Raw genomic sequence first — 21,245 nt, 5'->3', positions numbered from 1 at the left:
TTGGATGTGACTATTAAGCGTGAGAAAACGCAATTGGTGTTCCGTAAGTATGAAAAATTGTGTAATACAGAAAAAACAATTAGTTATAAATCTTATTGCCCTATAGAAACTAAGAGAAACGTTTTTACCATGGAATTGAGGAAAATACTAAACAGAACAACACTCTATGAAGATATAAATAAAGAAATTAAACAATTATTTAGAAAATATTTATTGAATGATTACCCGAAGAATAAAATTTGTAAGTGGTATAATTCTTTTATAAATTACAGATATAATGTTAAAAATTGTATAGATAATAACATTTATGTAAAAATGCCTTATATATATAGTTTTTATGAACGATATAAACCTTTATTTAAAAAGTCTTCTGTATGTGTAGTGGCCAAGCAGGAAAATAAAATGTCGAATGTTATTAATATTATAAATACTAAAGGTCGAAAAACAGTAAGAAATCAGCTTGACGTCGCAGGAGTGGTCTACAAGGTATCATGTGATTGTTTACAAGCGAAATCATATGTTGGAGAAACGGGACGGAAGCTCGAGATACGCCTAAAAGAACACGAGGCAGCGATTCGTCTAAAAAGACAAGAGTCACCATGGTATCAACATTGTGTTAATTATAATTGTAAAATTAATAGAGACTCTGTAAGAATATTGTATAAAATGGAAAATTTGTTTAAAAGACGTGTGGTAGAACATCTTTGTATAATAGAACATGCAAATTTGTTGAATCAGAATGTCGGTCTTAACGTTGATGCATGCTGGGAAAAATTTATTTGTATAAAAGGAAACAAGTGTCTGGTTGTTGGATAATCCACTGAAGAGGCTGTAACGGCGAAATGCATTTGGAAAGTGATTTGAAAACTATGAAAATAAAAGAATTAACATTAGTTAAAGTAAAGTATCTTTGTTGATTATTATTTGTCCGCTAATATAAATCACTCGAAGTCGGTCTAAGAAAGAGTGTTTTAATTTACTCGTCTATCTTTTAGAAATTATATTTTTAGTATTCTTACCGATCCCATTGTTTTATATTTTTATATTTTTTCAACAATTATAGTGTATTTATCACGTCTCCGCAATTAACAGAGACCGAGATTAATTTAAAACAGTTCACTTTATTTCGCCTATTTAACAATGCATTTCGGATTGGTAATTATTAGTGATGTAACGAATATTCGGTTACTATTCGGTATTCGGCCTATTTTTCAATATTCGGCCGAATACCGAATATTTAATCACTATTCGGCAATAACAAAAACACAGTAAATTAATCATTTTGGTATTTAGATTTAATGTTATCGAGTTAGTGTTGTTTGTTTATATTTATTTATAACTTGTAACATGCAAAAATAAAAAAGAAAATAATATTAGTCACATGTATTCACAATTTATAATTACAAAGATCAGCACACGTAAACGTCTATCGTTGGAGAATCCTCGCACATCTGAGGGTCTGACCCTGCCTATCCTTCTTTTTAAGCGCTCGTCTGCTCTTCCCTTTCTCTTTCCTCTATCGCTCTAATCCATGCATGCCTGTGCATACATCATAATACGCGCTCACGATACTTTCGATTCGTCACTTTTCCGTCGTAGAGTTCCTATTTTACAATTACGTGACTCAGCCTGGTTATAATGGAGAAAAGAGACAGATAGGACGTCGATATAAGTCACAGTTATGATTTCACAGATTAGAGACAGCTTGATAGCCCGAACGGCCCCAGGCTTTCGCCCGTGCACGCTAAGTGACTTTCATTACAAGCATTTAACTTTCCGAAGTCTATGACAACAATTGTTTGGCATTGACGGCCGCGAATTTCGTGCCAATAAGCTGCCTCGACTTGTTCGATTATGTTATCAACTCAATTTCATATTTATTTTCACATTTCACTTCGCGGTCCTTCTCTGTTCTTTTTCCGTTATTTACACGTGTAGGTCATTTCATTGTTATCCACATTTGATATCATCATTTATCACATACTTCCATGACACTCTCGTCTGTCCGCTACAACTGTCAAGAATTAACGCGATTGGCGAAGCGTAGTGACAGCGGGCCAATAGAGAGCATGATCCTTGTCATAATGCGGTTTGCGCGCCAATTTTCGTACGTGCGTTAATCGAGCCGAATAGTTTGGCCGAATATTCGGCTATTCGGCCACGCTCCTGGCTGAATATTCGGTATTCGGCCTGAGGCCGAATATACTATTCGTTACAACACTAGTAATTATCCATCCCTCTTCGGACTCACCGCTTCAGTGTTTATGGTTGTTGTCTACAACATAACGAACAAAAGGTAAGTTCATGTTACTATACAGTACTTTTGTTATCCAAAATGATGGATATAGTGCACAATTTGTACACATCCTAATGGTGCAGTTTCTACATAGCAGTCTCTTGCACTTACTGGCATGTTTTCTTTGTCTATTTTTGATGAGCAAATGCAACACTTCTTCCATTTTCCACAATTATTATCTCCTTATTACCTCTTAGAAGGATTTTAACTTCAACAATGTGGTACATAACATGACAAAAGTCAAAATGTAGTTTTTCACTGTAAACATTTTCACAAGTCGAAACCAAAATCTTCACAAACTATAATAAAAACACGAAAACACTATTTATATTCTGCAAAAGAAAAAAACACTACGAAAAAAATCAACAACGTACCGACTATGGTACGGTTCAGATTGTTTATAGTGTAGGTCTACTGAGATCAAACAATGATATTGCCGAGAGTAAAGCCCCTCAAGACATGACTCGTACTTAAATTATAAAAAATATTGTTATATTGAGGATTAAGTACTACACTCTCCAGTTTAAACTTTATAATAATTAATTTAAAATGTAGAAAATAGCTATATTCGAGATGAAACAATCTAAATTTCTAATTGTCTAAATCTCAAATCTTGGGACAAACAAAACAAACTAAATTTAGATAAAAAAAAAATAGATTTAAAAGTGATATTCCTGCCCAACACGTGGAATAGACTTTAATGTTTTGAATTAAAGTAAGATGGCGGTCAATAGTACCCGTCGTTGCCACCAAGAGCGCTGTAACTATGGTCACAGTCACTCCATGTAGTATATTCTAGCTCGTTGAGGAACACGTATTTTCGTTCTTATTTATTCGTTCCTGTTAATTATGAAGTAATCCTAATAACAAAAGTTTTATTTGCTAATAGTGAGCGTCGTAGTCGAACCAATTTGATTTTTACTTCCATACAGTGCAGTAATTCACGCTTCTCTGTGGCGACGTGGCGACGACTCATCATCTCCAAGTCACTTTCTCCCGTTCGCTCGCGTCGGTTTAGTCGTACTGTAGTTAATGACAACGAGAAACGTCATCACCTCTTCTCGTCACATATTCTCGCTCGCTTGCGTGTGCACAGTAGTACCCTTAGTGTATCGCTCTGGGGATCCGGAAATGAATCCAGATGGGTCGAAAAACCTATGAAATACGCCGGATGGGCGAGCAATTAAGGTGGCAACATACAGCTCTGGGGTCCCGAAATCGAATCCGGACGGATTAAAAAAACACAAGGATTTTTCGAAGGTAGTACTGTACGTCCTTCACCATCCGTCCGCCACACTGTGGGTCTGGCAGAATCGATAAAGGAACTTGTTAAAAAAACCTTCATTCATGCGTAAACACCCTTTATATCTTCAAAGTATGACATGCATAGAGCGGTAGAAGATATTTTCGGTTATGTTAATTGATTGCATGAAGAATTTTTGCATTAAGAGTTTCATTATTTTATTACAGAACGAAGCAGTGGAGTAACGTGGGTGTCAGTTGCCCGGGGCGGAGGAAAATTTCGCCGCCCTCTTATTTAGGTATCTCAATTTAAAAGACTAAAATCCAGTTTCGTCACAGAATAAGTAATGAAAAATTCCGTGCTCATTTCAATCGGTCCGATCGTAGGTGCGACAAAAATATGAAATGAAATGGTTCAAATTTTTATAAGATATTATTATTAGTTATTGTGAAATTTTTCCGCCCCCACTACGCTACGCCACTGGAACGAAGCTCACTTGCGTGATGTCATCTTCAAAATATAAATGGCAAATTATGTTGTTTGAAATCTTGTACATGATAATTTGTCAATAATCGAAAAGTTGATTGTCTATTTATATTCCTCTCAGATCCTGTATTTACTATAAGGAAAACATCCCATAAATTTTGAGTATGGTTCGTTCTGGATACGTCAAACCTGTCCCTCATCATTCTGGGGTATTGTGGGTTCGGTCAAACCTTGAATGAGATCTTAGTGTCCACAGGGAGAAAATAATTTTTTTTTAAAGTAGTTCTTTTATTGAGAATATAAGGGCGCGTTCGATAATTCTCCGCTAGATCCACTAATTTGTTCTATAATGCTGGCAGATAATGTCTTCGTGGATGTACTTTTTCCACGTATTTTAAGAAGATATTAGAAACAGTGGGAGGGTAGAGGACACGAACTTTGAAGTTTGACATAAATAACGGTTTCTGCAAAATGCATTACGACTTTGCTGCAATATTGACTGCTTTCACATATTAGACGTGGGTTAATTTATCCAAAACGTCTAAATTACACTGAGCAGAAAGAAATAATTATTAATTAATCGCTAATTACTACCGAGAAACATTAAAGATACACAAACAGTTTTAGCCTAATTTATAGCCCATCTTAGAGTGCATTTGTAAATGAAAGATAAAAACGTTTGTGCATCTTTAAGTAAATGCAGTCATAAGGTGATCAGTGATTAATTAATAATTATTTATCCTAAACTATAGATATGATTGCTAATACAGAATTGTGATGACTACTTTGTAAAACACTAAAGAAGTATCTGCTTACGAAGACTGCATAGAACACATTTTGTGTAACAAGTCGTCGCAGTTTCTACGTAAAGAGCATACAGAAGAGATGCTAGTTTACACAATTCATTATTGCGTTCTATTGAGAATGTGCCAATACGCAAAACAAAAAAACATCCAGTAACGATGGTAATAACGAGTAAAATCTTCATTACGTCCGACCCCACTGAGATACGACAGGTAACCCCCTTGACCTTTAACCACCAAAATTTAATAGCATCAATGTCCCTTATGCATGGGCGTAGCCAGAGTTTTGTTATGGGGGGCCTAGTGGAGGCCAACCTGACACAAAATTGAATTATTTCAAATTATTGTTCATTATTGGGCACCGAGCAAGCCGTTCACCCTTTTTTAGTATTCAAAACTTTTATTTTAGCTTCAGGTTTTTACAAATCGACTCAACACTTTTTCGGCTGTGATTTCCTGGGGGGGCACCAGGTTCTCTGGGAGGGGCCGTGCCCCCCAGGCTCCCCCCTAGCTACGCCCATGCCCTTATGCACAAGACACCATGCCAAATTTCGTTTTTTAATCATTACCCTATTCAGAGATATTAAACAAAATAGACACCAGCACGCACGCAACCACTAAATTCCCCCCTTTTTACTTTTCTTTGGGTTCAGAGAATCTCCTGAATCCCCCAAAAAAGCCATCGAGATTTACAAAAAAGAAAACGGGGAGTCAAATTCGATACTATTCCAATACTTTCCCGTGTTACGTACGGTACATAACAAGTCGGAAAAGTAAAAAGACCAATCATTTATAATTTGCTGCAACTGATGTTATATCAATTGCAGCAATTTATAAATGAATTGAGAAAAATTACTATAATAACGTCTTTTACAATAAATAAAAATATTAATAAAAATTATTTAAAACGATGGAGTCGTTTTTGATTTCATTCACTTAATTGTATTATAAAAAATATACGGAAATACAAAAATATTAATATCGTCTGCGTGGTGTTAAACTAAAATACAAAATTGATAATACAGTCGACCCCCCCCATAACACGGTAGATACGTTTCGTTTTTTATGCAATTGATGTTTTAGGACAGGGGTCGGCACTTTGTCAAGTGAGAAGAGCCAAATTGTCATGAAAACAGGATAACAAAAGTACCAGAGAGCCGCATATTAATTTAAATGTGCGAAATACGACACACGACAGGGGCGCCTGTAGCGGACGTTTTTGGCATAACGTTACACGGATGGACGGACACGCGTTCAATGTGTGATATATATAGATATGCTTCAAATGCTACCACTCTTATGCGACACATATTGATCAACGCGAGTGTGGTCATGTGCGGACAGCGTACGGGTCGAAGTTTGTTCGGCGGCTTTATCTCATAACATAAACTCATAAGTTATAAGGCTGCGGTGAAATGAGGTGAGGTGAAATTGGAGTTTGTCCGAAGAGCCGCAAACGTCTATGCAAAGAGCCACATGCGGCTCGCGAGCCGCTAATTCCGACCTTTGTTTTAGGAGCCTTGCCAATCACAGCCCGCAACGTGTGAAGTTTACGGACTACGGCTGTTTGAAAAGTTTTCATTTCATAAAATTAATCGATTCTAGACTAATTCGACTCAACATTTCCAAAATACGTATATTTTTGGGGGAATAATCCGTATAAACTATGCTATAAACAAAAACTTGTAGGATTACTTATCGAGTGTGCACCGTTCGACAACGCCATTGCTCAAGCTTGTTTTCGTCGCGGAGCAGCGACCCAAACCGCGGCCGCATTTTCTGATAAGTTATTTTTCTGCGAAAACTTCGTTGAACTTTGGAGACATCATTAATAGAAGTAATTTTTATGGCCGTTGAATAAAAAATGTTTTTTTCACAAGAAATGTATAAAATTACAGTACTGTATTAGACTTACGGTACTAATTTACATACTGTACAGACGATAGTAAACGACTTACTTTAGAAAGTCCTCCCTGGAAATCATCCACGTCTTGCCTTGCAGTTTACAAAGAAAATCAAACTTAGAGGGTGTCCGTACGACGAGAAAAATTTTAAAAATATAACTAATCCGTAATAAATAAATGGATTTTATTTTATTAATCATATTTCCTAAATTTTGATTTTATTGAATCTAAATTTCTTTTAAGCACAAAATAATTTACAATATAACTATTTTATGTTTACAGTGTGTGAAACTGGCAACGGTAAATATACATAACCACGTGGTCTAAGGATCAATAGCAATAGATAAGAATACCCAATTACACGTTAGAATCTTTCGAGCACGTGTATATTAAAATTATATTTATATATGTATTATATATACTGTAATTATATACAATAACTAAAATTGTTAATTGTATTGTAAATGTCTCAGTCAATTGTAAATACCGGGTGAGTTTCTTTGAATTTCGTGGCGTATTAATTCCCTTCAATTAATAATTAAAATTATTATGCTGAGTTACACGGTCCTTTAGTTTATAAATGTGCTGCTAAGATTAAATATTTTTGATTTTGATTTTAAATTTTCATGTTAACTTTATAAATTTGATGTTTTTCCCACTAGTAAATTTAAATGCCCTGAAGGTTTTAAAGAGATTAATTTTGAAATTAAAGACGAATTATGCGAAGAAGATGTCAAAAATGAAGATAATGAACTCTGGCTAATTCAAACACCTATTGAGGCCTTCTAACACTTTTAAACATATCATATCATATTGAGGTAAATAGAAATATAGTTTTTAAAACATTTCCAATAGTCAGATCTTTAGCAATACATTGGCAACTGGGCAACTGCTGAGGTATAAGGCATGAGGTGCATGTGCCTGCATGTGCCACTCACACCTTGCAAATATTTTTGCATTGTGTAGTAAGAAACTGAAAATATCAGGCATGCTTTGTCGTAATTTGTGCCACTCCATTATGTTGCTGTGATTTTCCATCAGTATATAGTGATTCCTTTTAAACCAATAATTAAAATGTTGCTGACATACAAAAGTTCTAAACACCAAGAATCATTTTTCAGCAGTTCATAAAACGTGTCCTGCTGTTGTTCTTTAAAAACTTTTGGTTGTTTGAGTTTGAGAATTTGGTTCAGGGCCATGCTGTGCTATGATGCAGAGAGGTGGCCGCATCAGCAGCATTAAAGGGGTGGCACAAGTGGCATTTCAAAGACTTGCATCATACTGAGAAAATCTACTGCACGACCCTGATTTGGTTCAACACATGATCTCAAGATAATCATCTTACATTTGTGTGCAATATTAGTAAGATATGAGCTGTATGCATTTCCTAACATTTTATCAAAATGTTTACAATTCAAAAGTCAGGATTTGATGAAATTTACCATTTTGATCACCTTCCAACATATCAAAAACATTTTCGAGGGCTGTAATAAGATCCTAAAAAAAAGACATCAGTTTGGCACCATCTTTAACCAACAAAATATCTCATAGTATCCATCATGACATTAATAAACAACATAATAACAAACCTAACATTCTAAAATCTGTAGGAACTGTTTACAAACTTGAATGCAACTGTCAAAATCCGAAAACTTACATCGGTGAAACAGGCTGGTTACTAGAAACCAGAATTAAAGAACATGAAGCTGCCATCCACCTTAAACATAACACTTCCCCCTGGTACTACCACACAAGTGACAATAATTGCCAAATTAATAAAAACAATAAAAATGTGTTACATTTAGAAAAAGACCGATATAAAAGGAAATTTAAAGAACACACAGAAATCAAAAAACACCCTAAAGATAACTTAATTAATATTTCAGAAGGCATGTCAATAGACCACCCCCAATGGTATAAACTAATAGAGAGCACCTCCATGCGTTAAATATTGTTTAAAGCACACCTTCTTGTACGGAATGTTAGGAATGGTTTAAATAACATCACTTGTCGGTATACTGTTACTCGGTGAACACTGGATAACACCCTTTGTCAATTTGTACTCTGTTCCATTTTTTATCAGGAATAATACATTTTAACTAAAAATGTAGGTGTTTATAAATACTGTATTTTGAAATTAATAATCTATGTTATATATATTCTTCATGTAAATGATGTGTTAAACAACAACGCCCTTTACTTTTTTTATATTATAGGAAATAGTCATACAACCATGTAATAAAAATATTGTCGCACATGTCTATATTGTACCATTATATAACATGTAAGGTTTTTATGTTATTGTCAACCTGCGTTTATGTTAAATTCTACTTACCAATGTTGTGAAACTCACCTTGTTTTATGTAATTTTAACAGCACTAAAGAGGGGTTGGGAATACAAGCCAACCCAAAATGCATCTGAATTTTTAAAAAAGTGTTCTTTTAAATAAACCGTAACGTTTTTCTAACTAATTGCTGTTTGATCGTCTACCAAAATTATCGTTTAGATTACAAAGATGCTACACACAGAATAGAAAAGTTTAGTTGATTGATTGGTGAAGTGTCAGCAGTTTTATGTTTTTGGTATGACATGATGGATATAAGTTAGTGATGCCCAAACTTTTTGATTGGGAGGCCAAATTGTGCATAAGTTATAGTTAGGCAGGCCACAAATATTTTTTATTTTCCATTTATACAAACAGTAGGCTTATTTCTATCATTTATAAGTGATCTGTTGAGTAGGTTTGTGGATTGAATTTGGACTGAGGGCCATAGTTTGGGCACCACTGATATAAGTTTTCAGTTACTAGCAATATCATAGAATAGTTCTGTTGCAATGACTCTCCTAATAATGGACTTAATTACTTGAAAGTGATAGAGAAACAGTTAATTTAAATTTAAATGAATGCATGCCAAGGAAAAAGAATTTGGGTTTTATTAGAAAAATTGAGTTAATCGTTAATTTTATTTATTATATTTAATTGTTATGTATTTTATTTCAGATGGATATTTCATCATTAGAGAATAAAAGAATCTCTTTGAATAAGAGAACAGTTTTTAAAGGTGAAAACAGTTTACAAGATGGAAAAAATCATGAGATATCAGCCACAGAAATTATACCTGAAAATGTAAATTGTATTTAATAGTATTTGTGTGTTTTGTAAAACTGTTTTGAATTATTTAAAGAATTATTTATTAATAATTTGGTTAATGTTTTTTATTTGTTCTTTCAGCTTTTAAATTATCAATTAATTCTTCCGTCTAAGGAACATAACAAATTAAAACCAGGTAATATATAAATATATCTGAAAGATTATTATATTTATAAAATGCAGGGTGTTCCAAAATTGTCTTTACAACTTTGTAAGAGAATTTATTCAAAGGATTACACAATATTTTTAAATGCATAAATTTAGTAACACTCATCAAGTTTCATTTACGTAAATTTTTGCACTGAAACTTCCACTATAGTATGATTAATTAATCAATTCCAGAACTGTGGATTCGTCGGAGCGCACTAATAACACGGCCACCTCATTCCCCAGATGTAACACTTTTAGATGTTTTCTTGTGAGAATTTGTTAAAAATTGAGTGTACATGCCACCCTCACCTATAAATGTGGTTGAATTCTGAATTCAAAATACTATTGCAATTGCTCAATGACACTTGAGAGAAACATTATGTGGGAAGAAATTCACTGTAGATCGGACATCCACCACATAAGAAATGAAAGTGATGTTGAACCATAAAAAGTCAATGAATGTAAAACTCAGTGTTTGACTACATTTCAATGTTCTAAAATTATACTGTATGTTTCTTCTATCTTTTCATCAATATATATATAATATAACCCTATAATCATGAAGCTGTTTTTGAAACACCCTATATTTAGTTATTTTTACTATATAATGCATTTTTTTCATTATAGTGCCAGTATCTTTTAGGGGTTATTTGGAAGTAGTTGAGACTTTGGATTTGCCAAATGAATTGAATATTAAAAATGTTAATAAAGATATAGCCAATTTTGAAAATTTAAGACAACGATTTCTGCCGTTTGGTTCAAGTAAGTTATTTTTTTAAGATTTTAATAAATTAACACTTTAAAAATAAGAATTTTCTAATATACAAAGTCCAATCATTTAATCTGTACAATAATGCTAGATTTTTCCTTATTGATTTTTGTCTTTTGAGAACTTATCATACTTGAAATACTCTACTCTCAGTGTTCTTCCCAGGTCCTTTTCACTCGATCATCCCATCTGACTAATTTTTATTGCTGCCCTACTTCAGAAGAAATATATACCTATATACAAAAGGTGTGACTTATATTTCTCAAGTGAAGCTCAATCCCAATTTTTAATGCATAAACGTTTACCAGAACATGCAGAATTTAAACAAATAGTGTNTTAAGAATTATTTAGAAGTAGTTGAGACTTTGGATTTGCCAAATGAATTCAATGTTAAAAATGTTAATAAAGATATAGCCAATTTTGAAAATTTAAGACAACGATTTCTGCCGTTTGGTTCAAGTAAGTTATTTTTTTAAGATTTTAATAAATTAACACTTTAAAAATAAGAATTTTCTAATATACAAAGTTTAATCGTTTAATCTGTATGATAATACTAGATTTTTCTTTATTGATTTTTGTCTTTTGAGAACTTATCATACTTGAAATACTCTACTCTCAGTGTTCTTCCCAGGTCCTTTTCACTCGATCATCCCATCTGACTAATTTTTATTGCTGCCCTACTTCAGAAGAAATATATACCTATATACAAAAGGTGTGACTTATATTTCTCAAGTGAAGCTCAATCCCAATTTTTAATGCATAAACGTTTACCAGAACATGCAGAATTTAAACAAATAGTGTATTCTTTTCAATAGATCAATTAATACCTCTATGTGAACATATCTAAAATTATTGTATCATATCTCTGTGAATATCTTTAAAATATTTTAACCCAATTATAGAAAGTGAATATGTTTAAAAAAACAATAAATATATGGACTTTTGATGTTGTGACATATAATTTTTCTTTTGAAATGCATTTTGAAATTTCTGTAATATTTCTCAAATTTGTACTGTTTATTCTGTTTGAAATATTATTTAACTGATGAAACCTTAAATAAAGTAGGCAAAAATGCTATTTTAACATAAAAATATTATACTATTCTGTTTATGCACCAAGTTTAAAAAAGATGTGTTCACATAGACATGTTCAATGTTTTTTTTTTATAAAAAATTAATACAAGTCTGTAAGTAAACAATGGGGGAAAGTCAAATTAGATTAATTTATATAGTTTTTTTTTTTAAACAAAAAAGCGGACAAAATAATGATAATTCCAAAACAGCTGGACGACCAATTTCAGACTGGGACACCAAAGCTATCGTCAATAACCTTGTTCAAGATAAAATAAAGTTATTAACACGAGGGATCTTCCTGACAGTTTTTATTTATCACACAACAAGAAAACATTTTTGGAGAGAACACTACCTCTACACATTGTCATTGCTAGATGCATGTGTCATATGTTTTCTAGAATCCATTTTTAGACAAAAGTCAGAGAGTATTATGACTGTGTATCTCATCAAATGTGAAATAATTTACTTTCAGAGCTTCCTTGCAGTCATTTTAAATAGAAATACAGCATGTCCACAAAGTCTTATGTTGAGTTTTAGAAAAAAGTTTGATCCTCCACAAAACTGGGCAATAATATACAGGTAAAAACTCTGTAACCTTGAAATTTTCCCAGCAGAGTGATGAAAATGCAGAAAAACAAATGCTTTCAGTCTATGTCTAAGACCTGCTTTAGGTTACAACTTTTGCAGAAATGAAATGCCTGTATAATTGGCTAATATGAGGGCCTCAGCTCTAATTATAACATTGGCTGCACAATATTGGCAGTATGTGGTTAAACATTGATATGATAGAAACTACTTCACACTAGTGAGTTATGTTTATGTAAATACAGCAATGCTTTATTCTGAGAATCTCAGCATATTCTTCATTATTTAAAGTTGTTCCTTGGGACCCAAAAATTGCAAAGACATAATCTGTGCTTTGAGGAATACAAATGGCAATTTATGATTTTTTTCTTTTTTCAATCTCCAGATTAGATGATGTGAAAAAGTGGCAACTTTACTCATATCTAAATTATAATTTCTTAATTCTTCAGTCCAAAACCTGAAATTAACGGTGTTTTCTTCATTTCTTGTGTTATGGTATCCTGGGCACTAGAATAACACTTGTTTAAATTGGTCAAGGCAAGCCTTGTTTTTACTATAAATATTTTTTAATGACGTGAAAAAAATCTCAATAAATAATATGCAACTACTAACTAGTTTTAGTTTATTTATTGTACAGAGATATAATAAGTTTTTCATTAACAATATTTTGTTGTTGAATTGAATTTAAAAACTATATTGGCTAAAAAAGTGTTCTGTTAGTTCATATTTTTAGCTAGGAATCAAGATTATAAGTATAAATATAAATAATATATATTATAAAGGAGCCTGAAATTTAAATATGGTAAAGGCTTCATTTATCTTAGCTTTAGGCTTTATGTTCTTAAATCAGTGTGTATTATAGTTATTTATCTAGTTCCAATATCATTATCATCATTGCTTTCTATGAAAGTTAATTTTTATTTTTGCATTAGCAATAGATTAAATTTTTATATTATGATCATCATTTTTAGACTTAATTGATTATAAATAAATTGTATTTTAATATATGCATCTATTTGCAGATGATGCATTGTCATTATTTATTAAGAATGAAAATGTTAAGAAGAAAAAAAAACGCTACCATTAAATTCCCCCTTTTTACTTTTCTTTGTGTTGAGGGAATCTCCTGAATCCCCCAAAAAAGCCATCGAGATTTACAAAAAAGAAAACGGGGAGTCAAATTCGAACCTGTTCCAATACTTTCCCGTGTTACTTACTGTACATAACAAGTCGGAAAAGTAAAAGACCAAACATTTATAATTTGCTGCAACTGATGTTATATCAATTGTAGCAATTTGTAAAGGAATTGAGAAAAATTACTATAATAACGTCTTCTTTTACAATAAATAAAAATATTAATAAAAATTATTTAAAACGATGGAGTCGTTTTTGATTTCACTCACTCAATCTATATATATAAAAATGAATGTATGTCTGTGTGTGTGTCTGTCTGTCCTTCATGCATTACCACGCCGTTTATCCGATTGCCATGAAACTTTGGGAAGTTGTTTAATATACTCTCGCGCAGGTTTGTGGCATAGTACGATTGCCATAAAACTTAGGAAAGTTTTTTAATACACTCCCGCGAAGGTTTCTGGCATAGTACATTTAACCCACGATAGATGGCGCGCGTTTATACGAGTGTATCGAGACAGTGTGTTCGATCGATTTCAAATTGTGAAGACCATTTCCCCCTATTTCAAAAAATATCTCTATATATGCATTTGTGAACTGTTATTTACGATATTTGTAATAATTTTTGTTTAATCACTTTATTTTAACTTTTTTTGCTAATTATGTATTCGCTCGAACTTTGTTAAAACCTTAACTGTATCCCGAACAACAACCGAAGTCGTAGGAGGAAATTCGCCTATTTTACCGATCTAGGAATCCCCCTTTTCCAAATTTTAATATCGACTCAAAACAATTTAAAAAGACAAATTACAATAAAACGGTTTATTACCCAACTATCAGAAATTTCAAAACATGCCAAGGAAGAGAGGAAGAAGCAATTAAATAATTAAAATTATAAAGGATAAAAATATATATATAAATGGGGAATATCGCACTTCTGACAATCGCTGCGAGTGTATGTGCTAAATTTGGAGAATCCGTGCTTCTCGCGTGGACAACTGTATGTGGCCTGCTCACGCGTCGGAAAACCTGATTTATTCGTGTACGCACCAGACGGAAAAACAAAAACTATCGTGTATCCACAAGCGCTCCAATAAATAAATAGAATTGAAACGACACTTTGAAATGTTTTACCGATGAAAATGAATAATAATAATAAGTTTCAATAAAAATGATAAAATGTAAATTGAATTTTATCATAACGAGTTTGCTTAAATTTCCTTTCTTCTGAGATCGCAGCAATGCGCGACAGGTAAGCTAGTTGTATTATAAAAAATATACGGAAATACAAAAATATGAATATCGTCTGCTGGTGTTAAACTAAAATACAAAATTGATAATACTGAGATTTTAAATTTTATTATTATTATTTTAGTTCTATCGAAATAGTGTAATTCATTTCGATTTTGTTATGCGAATTTAATGAATAACGCATCACATCGTTATTTTCGGTTTTATGCATCCCGGGCACAACACATCCGTTCAGTCTGTAAAAAGATTTTTTCCACTAGCGATGCTTTGCACACGGCACACAAGAAGCAATCGTTATGCCAATTTCGGCCTTCGAAAGATGCATAGCGCGTTTCACTAATGCCTATAAATATATTGCAGCCGCAGCATCTTTTTTGCAAACAAATTTCCGAAGCCTTCGACACAATACAGTTTATCGTCTTTGTTGCCATAAATAACATCGTCGGTGGTAACAATTTGATGGCACTCGAAGCAAGGTAAACTGAACTTTTGTTGGTAACAATTATTGCAATGTATGTCGTTACCTATTTGAACGAAGTCTTTGCTGCCTACGAGGTTAGAGCAGGCTTTGTGCTATTACTTGTCTCGGTACGTTAACATTTTTGTACCTAAAAATTAAATTTTAAATATATTTTTACGTCGGTTTTAAATTACGAGAATATCCAAATGTTTCTTTACCCGCTCGAAATATTTGGCCACATTTGTCGCATCTGGAAGCGAAAGCTGCGTTGCAACACGCTTCGCAGTAGATTTGGATATTTTTCCAAGCGAAGGGTCTTTCTATCAATGGAATGCGGCATTTATTGCATACAAAACATTCTTCGTGTCAATGTTTATCTTTGTAACAGAGAATCTAAAAAGAATTTTTTTATTAATTTCATAGATAGTTTAATTTTTATTTGTTAATATCTTACGTTGGAATGTATTCCTATTGTTCTTCCACATTTGTGGCAAATATTACAATACACTTCTTCGTAACAGCGAGTGAAGAATGAACGATCATCCTTTACAACAAGTTTCTGACTACTTAGAGGTTTGTCGCATTTTCAATGGCAAAAATGATTTAGTCTTTTGACATTGATTTGATGTATTCCCCAAAAATCAGCTGAAAATCCAAGAGTACGATATTAATTTTTTTATTTGTGAATTTTTAAAAAATAATCTAAAATCTGTCATCTCGTCGCAGGCCGCGCATCGAGGTCTTATTCGTTCCTCGTAATGACGTTTACAGTGACGTAGCGAGGGTGTGCAAGGGGGTGTATCATGCACCGGGCGCCAATCGCAGAGGGGCTCCCAAATGGTCTCCAAGACAAACTATATGTGTTTCTGGAGGGGGAGGGGAAGGAGGAGGGGGCGCCAATAAAGTGTCGTGCCCCGAGCGCCAGTTATGTTCGCTACGCCACTGGACGTTGACAGCAAATTATTCCCTCTAGAGCACAACAAATCAAATCCACCAATAATTCACCACATACCGAACACACGAAACTACTCGGATGGAATGGATTCTCTTCACCTAATTTCGAATTGACTACTGCTAAATCTCCACGTATCTAACGGTCCCTCCACAACCGTATCATTCTTGAATATAGAAAAATCGCTTTAATTGAAGTAAAATTTAAATATTCTTTTTTGCATCCTTACCGAAGTACGTTCCACAGCACTTTTGACATAAGCGATATTCGTTGCTGTTTTATCGCTTTCGTTAATAAAGTCTATATAAAACTGTTGATACTCCTTACAGAATTTCATAGGAAAGTCTTGATCGGGAAGTTGTATAATTAGTTGTTTTTTACGATGTTTTTCATTATGAGTTCCAGATTTAGGCACTTCTCCGGAAGGAATCCAGGCGAAGTACGATTGGATCTGAAAATACGAAAACCAATCGAGATGACAAGTGTGTAACTTCAGTTGAATTATAACTAACTCCTTCTCAAATTACGGGAGTAATCAAATAAAAACAAAATCTTTAATAACCAGTAACAGAACTTTAACGACAAATTCCGAACATTTTCGGCCTTCAAAACCTGAGGCCGAAAATGGCTTCAGGTTTTCTTTAACGAATCAGAATTCCAAAATGGAATGTTAGAACGATAATGTTCGAAACTTCAATTTTTAAAATTTCGAATATCTCACAATAGATGTCGAATTCATACGGAAGATCAACGAAATAAATAACAGATATTTTTGTGCTGCTATCAATTGTACCAACGGTTACAAAAAAGGTTGGGGAATTTTATTTCACAAATAAGTTATAATTATTAATTTTGCTCACACTATACTTTTCTATGTCGAATAAAATGTTTAATGGTTAATGTAATTTAATAAAAGTAAACGAAAAGTGTCGAACTTATTTTCAAACTGTGTCTAATTTATAAAAATTTAAATAATTAGAAATGTTTTGGATAGAAGCGTTATATGTATCAAATTATGAATTTTACAGTGGTTAATTAATATCAGTGATAAGTAAATCAGATTCCTTCTTGTGATAGTGAAATTTAAAATAAAACTTTTTCTTTGTCAAGTTTCTTCTCATTGACGAATGCCTTCTTAAGAAATGGCTTAAACTAATGCCACGCTATCATTGGAAATCAAACAATAATAATAGAATTTGTTCATCTCATTTTTAAGAAGTATGCTTCAGTTATAATAGTAATAGAAGATATTTACAACCAAATTCTGTTCCTACAATTTTTTCATTTCCTTCACATCTTCAAAAAATCCCTGCAATAAAATGTTCAAAAAGAAAACCAACATCTAAAGACCCTATTTCAAAAGCCTGTAAAGAAAAAATTCAAAGATAGAATATGAATTATCAGGCTCTCGTGATCACACATATTATTTGCCATCTCCAAAGAAGGTGCATGAAATGTTAATTTTTAACAAGATATAAATGTGAAAGGTTACAAAAGAAACCTAAATATAGCAGTCTAATAAAAGAAATTCAAATAAGATTGTCAATTCAAAAAACATTATTCAAAAGCTCGAAGAAATGCTTTCTAAATCTGATGCTATAATGATAGAAAATAACTATAATGGACTGTTTCGTGATCTATTAAAACATCAGCTTTTTGGTAATGAAGGCAATAAATATCCAGAAATAGTTAATTATTGATGAAATGGCAATTAAAAAAACAAGCTGATTGAAATGGGAAAGAAGGATATATAATAGAATATATAGGATATATTGATCTTGGTCATGGATATCTTAATGCTGATGATACTCCCATGGCAACATCATAAAAATCGTAAAATTGCGACCATGTTACATATATACATTTTTAAGATGTACCAGTACATACTGTATGAGATGAAATTAATATAGGTTAATTTTACCCGAATTTAATACTGTAGCATTATATTATTAAAATCATCTATCACAAAAATCCGCCATGAAAGAAAGTTAATTAATAAGTGAATCTCGTTTGAGATGGGCGAGGCGTTACCCTCATTATGATCACAGAAAAGTATCCTGTTAATGTCCAATGGACGTTGAATCAAAAGAAAAAAGCTAATTAATGTAAGAACTGAAGATAAATAAATTATAACGACTTTTAATTTCGATGTGTTTCAAAAATATTTCAGAAAATATTACAGGTGATAGGAATCAAAATAAATAAAATTTCAATGAATATAATATGGATCTTTTTAAATAAAGAAAGCATTTGTTAAGTGTTAAGTAAAGTATGTTAAAAACAAAAGTTTAAAACGAGTAGATCGTATTGGGCCTGTAACAGTAGTGAGTTATGGTTTTACGGTAACCTTAAGAAAATTTGAATTAGTGGGCCCCACGTACAGTGTTGACTTCAAACGTTTTTCTTCTGTGCAAACATTTTCTTATAAAAGATTGGTTTGGAGCTCTCTATTGGTAGAGGTCCCGAAGAAATTGCCCTTTTTACCCGTAGGATAACCAGGGCCTAATTTAGACGTTCGCGGGCCCTAGGCAAAATAATATTTACGGGCCCCTTTGCAAATTTTGTATTAGTACAAATAATAATCTAATGCGCATATACGAACATTATCTAATTCTCAGTGATGTTGTTAGTTTTCGGAGCAGTAGGTAATGTCATTCTTAATTATTAACCCTTAAATATGGCGCTAATAATATAGTAATTCGCAATACTAATAAAACAACGGGGCCCATAATAGGTTCTAAACATTTTAGAACCTATTATGGGCCCCAATTAATTACGGGCCCCGGGCAAGTGCCTTGCCTACCTGGTGGCAAATTAGGACCCGAGGATAACGCGCTACTGGCCTTAGCAATCGTCGACAAAATCGTAAAAACTATCGATCAATATAATTTGTTTAGAATTGCTAAAAAAATTTCGATAACTTGCCGAAATTCTTTCGTCTCTTCTCTCCACGGCCTTTTATTGAATGTTAGAACAATGCTAACATTTCTTCTTCTCTTACAAAACAATATACAGTACGTTAATTATTGTTGCAGCCGATGAAATTATCGTGACGTAACAAGCGCGTGCATGAACTTTTACGATATTTTTTTAGTTTACATTTTTCGCCTCGCGTGCATTAAGATTATATCGCTCGATATTGGATTCGCGTATGTATAAGTCGCAGAATATAGTTCTCGCAAAGGAAAACCGCAAACAAGCGAGAAATGAGAAATATCTCGGGCGAGAACGAATTTCATGCGAAATATCTGACAGAGTTTGATATTTATGAGGCCTTGCCACTTTCCGCCGAATACTCGCTTTTTTTTTTTTTTTTTTTTTTGAAGAAACGAGCGCCGTTGCCTTTTCTTGAAAAAACTGATAATCGCTTTCGACATAACTCTATAAAGAAGCATTTCTTTTAAATTACATTTTGAAATAAGAATTTTTTTAAGAAAAACGAAACGGCAAAATTTATTATTAACAGAATCGATAGAAATACTGGTCCTTGTGCTGCCGATAGGTCTAATGCTACGATAGTGGCGTAATAAATATTTCTGCCGCTTCGAGCGCTTCAAGCACTTCACGGCTTAAGGCTGTGTATACATTAGGCGTTTTTAAACGCGCGTTTTGGTAACGCACGTTTTAAAGAACCAAGAGTTCTGCACAGGTATACATACTCAAACGCGCGTTTCTGGCCAAGCGCGCATCAAACGCGCGTTGATAGATTTTTGTTAGAACGCGCGTTTTGCGGGCGTCAGCCGCGCGCTTTTAGATATATGTGCTGCCATGTTGTTGTACATTCGTTTAGTGGAGCGCACGCTCCACTAAATGGTCGTCGAACGCCGAGCTAACGCGCGTTTAACGCAACGCAAAACGCCTAATGTGTACACAGCCTAAGAGTTATATATTTTTTCCATGATTATACAGTTTGTTTTTTGTAATGTAGCACAGTGATACAAATAAATAAATTATTCACGGCAGTATACTATAGTTTTAAGCATCAAATTTAAGCGCTGCATTCTTAGCTTATGAGCCAGCTATTTTTGAATTTGAACACGCAAATTATATTTTCTAATTCTTTAAAACTTGATGGCAGATGGCCAAAGCTGTTGTTGTCAGTTTACTCCTCTGGGTTTCTGGGATCAAATCCGGACGGGTCGAATAATAGGAATTTTTTAAGGAATATCTTTATATTGATATGTCGGGCACCATTCTTTACCACTCAGCCGCCTCACTATAAATCTGGATGAATTCACGATGGGTTTGATAAGAAACATGGGATTAGAAATGGAAGTGAATCATCACAGTAATTGGCTACTGTTGTTACGTGATTTTGATGTCAGTTCCTCTAGTTCTCTCTCTTTCCTGCGGAAACACCTAGTTGCATTACGTGCCCATCAGTGGCCAAGTGGTCTTCGTATCCTGAACACTGGGTGTTCGTTCGTGGGTTTGCGCCTCGCTCGGAAGGGCTGGCTACGTGGAGTTTTCCGGGTTTTCTTCACGTCTGTAACGCCTAAATAGGGGCCAGTTTCCCTTAAAAAGTCTTCCCGGAAGGCATCTCCCCTAGGCAGATCGTGCAAGTGTTGCGTTGCCATAACTTAACAAACGAAACGAAATTGCATTACTGTAAGGTCTCGTTTTATGCGGTGGATACGTTCTACAGAAAAGTGCATAAAAAGAAATTCGCATAAAAAAAGACTTTACTTGCCTTGAAAAAGTAGGGATACGTTCCATAATTTTCTAAAATCGCATAAAACCGAAACAACGAATTAAAATTAACTTAAAACCGCATAAAAAAGGTTTGCAGAAATTAAAAGAAATAGGCTGCTTAATAAATTACTTCGAATGTCTGAAAGAAATTCATATAAAAGCTTAAAATAAACTTGTATTCAAACTTAATTCAGTTAATTTTATTGAAAAGTAATATAGTTTTACATTTTTTTTTGAATTTTTGGAATGTTTTTTAAGTCTCCAAATTTTTTAAAAATATTAAAAAATATACGG

General features: G+C 33.3%; 2 protein-coding genes and 1 pseudogene across 2 annotated transcripts; 2 read left to right on the top strand and 1 right to left on the bottom strand.

Annotated features, from left to right (window-relative positions):
- The first annotated feature begins 17 nt into the window (after positions 1-17).
- Positions 18-943, top strand: LOC111618590. The gene is made up of 3 exons (XM_023360144.1): positions 18-43; positions 107-241; positions 383-943. Exons 2-3 carry the CDS (start codon positions 130-132, stop codon positions 814-816), a joined length of 546 nt encoding a protein of 181 aa, XP_023215912.1. The 5' UTR covers positions 18-43; positions 107-129; the 3' UTR covers positions 817-943.
- A 6,116-nt stretch (positions 944-7,059) lies between these two features.
- On the top strand, positions 7,060-13,549 carry LOC111618565. The gene is made up of 7 exons (XM_023360123.1): positions 7,060-7,222; positions 7,395-7,512; positions 9,735-9,860; positions 9,966-10,020; positions 10,662-10,745; positions 11,212-11,262; positions 13,485-13,549. Exons 1-7 carry the CDS (start codon positions 7,197-7,199, stop codon positions 13,547-13,549), a joined length of 525 nt encoding a protein of 174 aa, XP_023215891.1. The 5' UTR covers positions 7,060-7,196.
- A 1,333-nt stretch (positions 13,550-14,882) lies between these two features.
- Positions 14,883-18,296, bottom strand: LOC111618564 (annotated as a pseudogene).
- Between the last annotated feature and the right edge of the window lie 2,949 nt (positions 18,297-21,245).

Source organism: Centruroides sculpturatus, unplaced genomic scaffold, assembly GCF_000671375.1.
Source record: "Centruroides sculpturatus isolate CEXI.00-Female unplaced genomic scaffold, Cexi_2.0 scaffold42, whole genome shotgun sequence".
In the NCBI taxonomy this organism is placed as follows: Eukaryota; Metazoa; Arthropoda; class Arachnida; order Scorpiones; family Buthidae; genus Centruroides; species Centruroides sculpturatus.
This window is presented reverse-complemented; position numbering and strand designations above follow the sequence as displayed.

Coding starts and splice junctions, on each gene's coding strand:
- LOC111618590 (XM_023360144.1), top strand. CDS start 130: ATGGAATTGAGGAAAATACTAAACAGAACAACACTCTATGAAGATATA. Junction 242..382: donor TTACCCGAAGAATAAAATTT/GTAAGTGGTATA, acceptor CTGTATGTGTAG/TGGCCAAGCAGGAAAATAAA.
- LOC111618565 (XM_023360123.1), top strand. CDS start 7,197: ATGTCTCAGTCAATTGTAAATACCGG. Junction 10,746..11,211: donor TATTAAAAATGTTAATAAAG/ATATAGCCAATT, acceptor ATGTTAATAAAG/ATATAGCCAATTTTGAAAAT. Junction 11,263..13,484: donor ATTTCTGCCGTTTGGTTCAA/GTAAGTTATTTT, acceptor ATCTATTTGCAG/ATGATGCATTGTCATTATTT.